The sequence below is a fragment of the Echiichthys vipera genome, assembly GCF_963691815.1.
Source record: "Echiichthys vipera genome assembly, chromosome: 7".
In the NCBI taxonomy this organism is placed as follows: Eukaryota; Metazoa; Chordata; class Actinopteri; order Perciformes; family Trachinidae; genus Echiichthys; species Echiichthys vipera.
The window spans coordinates 33,095,129-33,103,855 of NC_139832.1; the positions used below are offsets into that span (position 1 = coordinate 33,095,129).

At 42.4% G+C, this 8,727-nt stretch overlaps 1 protein-coding gene across 1 annotated transcript; it reads left to right on the forward strand.

Annotated features, from left to right (window-relative positions):
- Positions 1–1,677: 1,677 nt before the first annotated feature.
- Positions 1,678–6,164, forward strand: il17c (interleukin 17c; the record flags this gene model as incomplete). The annotated part of the gene is made up of 3 exons (XM_083916968.1): positions 1,678–1,782; positions 1,902–2,137; positions 5,915–6,164. The coding sequence occupies exons 1-3, from the start codon at positions 1,708–1,710 to the stop codon at positions 6,162–6,164; spliced, it is 561 nt and encodes a 186-aa protein (XP_083773094.1). The 5' UTR covers positions 1,678–1,707.
- Positions 6,165–8,727: the final 2,563 nt, after the last annotated feature.

Genomic DNA, 8,727 nt, shown 5'->3' on the forward strand with positions numbered 1-8,727 from the left:
CAGCAAAGAGCCACAGGTCGGAGTGAAACCTGCAGCCACTGCCTCGAGGACCTTCAGCCTCTTTACATGGGACGACTACCCTAACCACTCAGCCATCGGCCGCTCCATCGTTGATTTTATTTAACAGCAATAGCGATATGCTATTGGATGCAATTTAGACAGTATGAGGTGCAGACCTTTGTAGGAGGGCATTTTAATAAATGGACCTCTTTTAATTTGACTTGAATACCAATGGTCCCAACCATAGTGCCAGCAGTGGGGGTGGGGCGTGGCCACATCCAGAACTAAGTGGGTTTAAATGGACATCAATAACCCGTCTATGATCGGGTGAAACCTGAATATGCTACCTGGAGTACTCTAACAGAAACTGGGATACTGCTGCATGTATACATATTCTCCTCGTTCTGGGGCGCCGCTGCTTAACTGCGCAGGTGCGGCTACAAGCAGTTTGAAGTCCCCTAAAGAAATAAAGCTGCAATGGCGGGAGCTAAGGCGTCTCACTTTGTAGAGTGATGTAGAAACAGAGTTTTGTCTTTTGTAAATGAAAGAGGTTGTGTCTCCTTCCACTGATCTTCTGTCCTCCCTAGTGTTAGTGACAGTGACAGGCTGCACCGGTGCGGAGGAAGTCATAGCGTAGCATCTTTCAGGAATAGCTCAGTACGAAGAGTGTGTGTGTGTGTGTCTGTGTGTGTGTCTGTGTGTGTGTGTGTGTGTGTGTGTGTGTGTGTGTGTGTGTGTGTGTGTGTGTGTGTGTGTGTGTGTGTGTGTGTGTGTGTGTGTGTGTGTGTGTGTGTGTGTGTTTGTGTGTTTTCCAGTGAAGAGAGAGTTGAGGGATGAACTCAAAGCAGACAGCTGTAGTTGGTGATCAGAGCAGCGATGACATTAGCAGTATAGTTGTGAAGTGTTAGTAAATGCAGTGTAGTCTTCCATAGTTTTTCCATCGTTGGTTTGTTTCTGTAAACACGCGCCTGCAGTAAACAGTAACAGAGTCACTGGTATTTATCATGTGTAAGGGAATTACGTGTTTACAATTAAAACACGATATCTCTTTACTAATGTAAACAACATACACAAAATATTAATCACAGAGTAGTTTTTATATAGGCCTACCTTAAAACGTGTCTGGAGTGGGACTTTAACCAAATGGTTAAACCTACACAACCCTACATACACACACACATACACACACACACACACACACACAAAAAGGCACACCTCCATAAAAAACGAATTAGTAGGCCTAACAATAACTGTATTTCTAAGTGTGTGTAAACATGACAGATACTACACAGGCCTTTACATCAGGCCTACATGAAGCCAATGACAGACTTCCAGGTCGGCTAGATCTAATTATATTGTTACACATCATTACCTCATGGTGAGAGCACTATTAAAGTGACTGCTCTCATCAACAGTCTCCAGTTTCAACACACTGTTTGACAGCATGTGCGTGAGTGTGTGCCTGTGCGTGTGTGTGTGTGTGTGTGTGTGTGTGTGTGTGTGTGTGTGTGTGTGTGTGTGTGTGTGTGTGTGTGTGGTGCGCTGGGTCGAAGGTAATCCAATGACAGCAGCCCTCGCACTCACACTCACACCTGCTACCTGTGGGAGACTTTCACTTAGGAAAGAGGAAGTGGAGGAACTACGTGGCCATTTCCTCATGTCGCCGGGTTTCCCCACCTGAGCAGCGGCATAAATAGCCGAGTAAGGATGATGGCAAGTAAGACAAAAAGCAGCTGCCCTAACAGTCCGACAGAAGAGAGACAGAGGATGGACATGAAGCAGGTGAGTAAGACAAAGACAGACACAGGGACAGCAAAGGCGTTACCACTGCTCTGTGCATCGCTTCAGCTGTCTGTCTGTCTGTCTGTCTGTCTGACTGTCTGTCTTTTCTGATTCCGCAGATTCTCATCTTTGGACTTTTTATCGTGCCCGTATGGATGTGCAAGATGAACCGGTGCTATGAGGAGCGGGAGCTGAGCGAGGCGGCGGAGAGGAAGCTGAGGAGCCACTACCCACAACCTCCGGAGCCCTCAGCTGCGGCGGCCCCCGACTCCGCTGTCATCTGTCCCGTGAAGCATTTCCAGCAGCAGCCGCCTCAGCACACCAGAGAGAGGTCCCTGTCCCCCTGGAGATTCGTGTGAGTAATACCTCTAGTCTGTCTGTCTGCAAGTCTGTCCCATAAGAAATATTCTGTACTACTATAAGTGCAGTAACTACGAAATCACTAAGAACATGATTTCTGCACAATTCTGGGCCTGAAAGTACGGAGGTTAGGATTGGATAACTAGTAAAGCAGAACCCCCCTTCAGTGTGCCAAATGTGTATTTATTGGGACAATAAACAAACGGTTTACCATAAATGTTTGCGTAGTTGATGCACTTAAGCTTTGTAGTGCAGTATAATCCTATAGAGACTATAAAGCCTTAACGTTTGCCTACATCTGAGCTCAGGGGACTTTGGACGTTGCTGCCTCCTTCTGGGATTTCGCTGATCAGATCACCTTCCACTCACACTTGAACCGCTCACGCTCTGTCATGGAGCTCCTGAGATTAAAACACACCCTCGAGTTTATCAGGAGAAGACTTCTATAGAGATGTCCTTAAATATACCAACACGAGGTGAACCCTTTCAAATAACAACAGTAATAATAATAATAATAATAATAATAATAATAATAATAATAATAATAATAATAATAATAATAATAATAGGGCGGCACGGTGGTGTGGTGTGGTGTCGTCTCGTAGCAAGAGGGTTTCCGGTTCGAATCCCGGCTGGGGCCCTTCTGTTTGGAGTTTGCATGTTCGCCCCGTGTCTGCGTGGGTTTTCTCCGGGTTCTCCGGGTTCTTCCTCCCACAGTCCAAAGACGTGCAGGTGTGAGGTTCACTGATGACTCTAAACTGCCCGTAGGTGTGAATGTGAGTGTGAATGGTTGTTGGTCTCTGTTTGTCTCTATGTGTCCTGTGATAGACTGGCGTCCTGTCCAGGGTGGAAAAGAATAAGTGGGGCTTTCCTTATTGTTCCACATGTCCCCCTAACAACAAACAACACGGTCCCCCCAAACGCGGTGCTCCTGTGGGGGACCTCACACTATCTATCACCTGGGGCTCAGACCTCCCACAGCCCTTTTCCCCATGAAGACCATGGCAACTTTATCCACAAAACAGGCATATGTAAAAGTTTTATAATCATGGAACCTTAAAAAGAAAAACAGAAGCACGTTTGCTGTAGACAGGGCTCACAAAGGAGCGCGTGGGGACAGAGGGCTGCTGCACACGGACACTTCCACACTACTGTCTCATCCCAGTCAGAGCTGCAGCGCGTGTTTGCGTTTGACTGGATGATGCAGCTTCAAACTCAGGCCTCTCTCAGCACCAGCAACTCCAAATGGGCCGTGGTGCCCAGCGGGCTCACGTCCTCCCTCTTGATCCTCATATTATTGCAGTTGTGTTGTGCTGGGGATGGCTCATTTACACCTCACGGGCTCGGAGCTCCGGTGACGCGCTCCTACCTCCGGGGAAGGGGAAGTCCCCACCGCATCCAAGCCCCGCGGCTGTGTTGCCACATATCCGCTGGGAATAACGTGAACGGCGTCACTGAGTGGAATGTGTTGCTGTATCCACAGTTTCTGTTGGACTTTAATAAGCGCCTGTTGGTCAGTGATTGGGGAGTTGTTTCCTTGTTTACTTGCAGTCGTCCTAATTCAATAATGCTCCAGAGCGCTGCGGCCTCTGTTCCTTACTGCAGGAGCGCACTGAGGAGCCCTATAGTCCAGACGTAGAGGGCAAAACAGGGCTCAAGGGTGAACAAACAGCAACAGAAGCAAACTCAACTGATGTTCTATCCTCAGTATGTGCTGAGTAAGGGAAAAAAGCCTGAAGAATCCCAAGAGAGGAAAGTTTCTTAAAAGACCCAAATATTCCCTATGATTCAACTATTCATTATTTTATTTATCACAAGAATAGGAAACAAAAATAACCTTCAGATATCCCCATGAACATGTCTGAGTTAATTACTTACATCAAGACAAACATAAAGTGCATTAAGAGAGTTTTTTTTACATAGTTTGTTCACATGGGCAAACAGGGCATAATCGTATTACATATGTACTAATTCATTAAATACCAACAGATCTGAACATTGGGTATAAACAGGTGAAAATGTCTGGTTGAATCTTGTTGACATAGAACAGTAAAAGACTTAATGTTCAGGTCTGAATGAACACATTTAGTCGACCCATGAGCATTGATGGAGGCAGAAGGACTTTAAGCAAATTTTTGTTTGTCATGATGTAAGTAATTAACTCAGTCATTTTCATGGTGATATCTGAAGGTTATTTTTTTCCCTTATTCTTGTGATAAAAATAATGAATAGTTGAATCATAGGGAATATTTGGATCTTTTTAGAAACTTTCCCCTATTGGGATTCTTCAGGTTTTTCCCTTATTCAGCACATACTGAGGATAGAAAATCCGTTGAATTTGCTTTTATTGTAGTTTGTTCCACCTTTTCTCATAAAACGACTGGACTTTACGGTGTTTAATGAGAATCCAGAGAGGTAAGCAAACTGTGGTTAGAAGATTGTAGATTCTTGCACTCCAATATGATGACTGTAAATTGCCTGCTCCATGGCTCATCTGTTCTTTAAACCACTACATTTCAAATAGAAACTGTACATTACATTTATGTAACAGCTAGAGAAGTTTAAGATCCATCCATTAATATCATCCATCATCATAAGTTTAAGATAAGTTTAGATAATACAATTACATAGTTAAATATGAAACCAGTGATTCCCGTCTCTTTGCTTCTCTGGCTGGGCTCCCAGTCACATTTTTAACATGGCAAACAGTGACTATGGGAAACAAGACTCTCAAAAACCATCTAAATCCCCGTGTTGGTTTTATGATTATGGCTTGTTGAATGTAGATTATTGATGGGAAAATGAATTTCAACCATTTTAGAATAAGGCTGCAACATAAAATGTGAAAAAGGTGAAGGGGTCTGAACACTTTCTTTGGACTTCACTGACGTAAAGGATCGGAGTACTTCTTTCAGACCTGCAAGACAGGGCACAGACAAGGCAATGATGCAGGACCGTCCAGCTGACACGCAAAAACCCCTCGTGGTCTCTGCTCCAAGGGCAGCTGTGTCCTTTGGGGGTTTGATAATAGAGCCATGATAAAGAGGAGTACTTCAAATAGTCACTTGCTAATACTGATGTTTAAACATACAAAGTGCAGTTGTGAAAAGCCTGTATCGCTAAAACACATTTCATTTATTTTGTATTTATTCATATTGATTGGTGTAGAACACTGGTTCTCAAACTGTGGTACTTGTACCACTGAGAATCTGCAGAATGAAAGGGAAACATTCATTACTAAATCATTACTAAAACATTTCAAAAGACAATACTTAAACTTTTAAGATCCATTAAATGTCATTTAAAATAAGTTTAGCATCCCCTGTAATATTTTTGTTTCAATATCAGTCTGCTACGTGGTCATGTTCATGAGTCACCAGCTAAACTGTGATGGAAGAGAATCAGCAGAGGAAAAAGGATTGGATCCAAATGGGAACTATTAGGAAGAGAAGTTTTTTTCCCTCTGAAACTGAGGTCAACAATAAATAACAATAAATAATCTTCTGATTAGGAATAAACCTTCCTGTCTGTAGCTGAATAGTGCAGGCCTACGCCACTGTATTTTAACATCTGTCTTAGTGGTGGGACTGGAGAGAGCCTGATATTTTCTGAGGTGGTACGTCAGGGACAAAGTTTGAGAACCTCTGGTGTAGAATATCCTAGAAATCCGTATCATTTCAGTAAAGCATAATGTTGTTGGATGTCACGTCAGTCACATCTCCTCACAGTCTTTGAATGAGTCTGCTAACTGAGTCATCTTGTTCCTTTCCAGACTGAAAAATATGACGGATCACTTTCCCTCCACCTACGCTGAGGCTCAGTGCCTGTGTTCTGGATGCATCCTGATCCAGGACAAGAGATCCCCAGTGGAGAGCCACGACTACAACTCATACCCCATAAAGCAGAGCAGGGTGTTTCTCAAGAAGGAGCTCTGCGATGATGGGAAGAAATACCATTTGAAGCCTGTTACTGTGAAAGTAGCTGTGGGCTGTACCTGCCTCAGAGCCAACACCGCTTCCTAGAGAGATGTTCATCCAGACCTGCTGCAACAGTGGCATACTACACTTCACGTTGTGTTTGTTTTAAAATGCACTAAGTTCTCTGGTACGTCTAACTCAGTGGTGTCGGACAGTGTGTTTAGTGAACAGACCGTTGGCTCAGAGGAAACATTGGTCCAGCACTGGTCCTGAACTGAACACACAGCCCACACCCCTGGGATCACTTATGAGGCTTCAAAAGTCACATCAGCCTGTTTTCATAGGCTTATTTATCGTCATCATAGATGACATCCTAATTGCAATTACATCTATAATGTGTGTTTTGTAGGTCTTTATAGGCCATTTGCCCTTTATTCAGACTTGTTTACAGCTGTGCCCAGTGCAGCCAATGTAATGATGGATTTGTCATCGAAGAAAATAGCTATTATATAGTTTTGTAAAGTAATAATTTAACCACTAATAATATTGAATAATTATATATTTATTTGGTTTGTTTTGCATGTGAAATGTTTGAGCATTTGATGCCTTAAAAATGCCCATGAGTGAATGTGTAAAAGGTTTTTATTTATTGATGTCTATATAATTTATATCTTGTCCCAGCGGGACTTAATAGGTCCAATAAAGACCATGTTCAGCTTCTTTGAAGCAAAATAAAGACAACTATTTAAAATAAAAAATGATTCTGTTTCTATGTTCAAAGCTAATATTGTGCATGTGCATGTCAGTGTTAGTAGTGATTTGATTATGGAAAATGCTTCAGTTAGCGGGTTAGGGAAGCTGTGGGATCAGGACACAGTGCGGTTTTCCTGTCAGGTATCATTCACCATTGACCTTACAGGTGCCCCATATACAGAGGCTAAAAGTCCTCACTGCAGCAGCCTGGGCGCCACTACCCATCCTCTCTGTCCCATTTCCTTCAGCTGTACTATCACAATAAAGGCATGAAAGGCCAAAAAAAGTCAAATCAAAAATGACACCCAGTTAGTAACCAGCTCTCACCCCATTTGTCCCCATACATTGTGATTTCTCAAAAACTCCTGGGGGGATTTTCGTCAAAATTGGGACAAATATCCACTTGGACTCAAGAATGAACTGATTAGATTTTAGAGGTCAAAGGTCAAGGTGACCTGACAAAACACATTTTGACCATTACTCAAGATTCCTTCTCTGATTCTGACAACAAATGTCTAACAGGATAAAATGATAAAGTGATGATGTAAGTCTGGACAGTTCACAACTGCAACTTGACTGGATGTATACAACTGCAAGGTGGTCATTTTAGTTTTTTTTTACTTGCTCACCAGTTCAACTGATCAACGTTTTGGAAAGCTGCAATACTTGTAATTCAAACTCAAAGTCCCCATTACCACCACCTGCTGTCTATGGGAAAGCTACCAGCCATGACTGATTTGTATGGGAGGACGTTAAAGTGGCTCAACAGTGCTCTCTGCTGACACTGAGTGGGACTGGGATGGTCTCAGTGTGGGAAATGAAATCATTTAGAAGACTGCACTTGTCTAGCACTTATTTGGAGAAAAGAAACCCCCATAAATGTATTTAAATGTGTGAATATGTTCATTAAAAAAAAAGTTGGTTTTGTAAAAAAATATCTGTGGAAAGGGTTTACAGAGGTCATTGTAGAAACATTGTGTGAATGTCAGAGGGATCACAGTTCACTACGTTGAAATGAAGGTATTCACAATAATTATACAGATTGACTGCACTGCATGTGCCCTGTGTTGGGAACATAGAGGCCTCCCATCACAAGCACCACTGGCTGGGCTACGGTCTATGGGCGGGGTGTGGGACCAGCCGCTCTGATTGGATTGCCCACTGGCGGTAATCCACCACCAAAAATGGATATTATGTCATCAACAGCACCATCTGAATACACGTTTCTATTGAATCGTGTGTATTTGTAACAATTTTATATACAGTACATGCCTTTTACTAATAATACATTCTAATGATTTAAGTGTGATCTAATATAGTTAGCTTTTCTTATTTGAATGTATTATTTAATAACTGTTTACACTCTGTTCCATGTATTGTAAGTGCTGCACTGCAGTTCATTTAAAGAGTGGTCAAAATGCAGACTAGTTACTCCTGGGTGGTTCCAGGGGGTCAAAAGGGTCAACGTCACAACAAAATGAACCATTCAATTATAATTCCATCCCTAAGTAGCACAATAACAGAATGCATGACTGTTTCGGTCGTGTTTCATACACTTTCTATAATACAATATCTAAAGAGCGTTTTGTGAGGACAAAGTTTGTGAAATATCTGTGTAGAAGTCCTTGACATGAAAAACACAATATGTCAGAAAAAGGAAATATGGTGATATTTCATATTCCTATGAACTTATTATTTAGCCAGAACTGTGCTTATTCATCAAGTACATGTCTCACATGTACAGACAACACATGATCAAAGTCAGAAAGTATAAAGACAACAGTAAATTATCTTTATATTACATTTGTATTTGTATGTTCTACTTGGTGACTTAAAAAGATGCCTGACAGTGTGCTCTCTCCTCATCAGTGGAGCTGGACAGTAACAGTGGAAGGGTGTAGTTGTCCAGCACTTT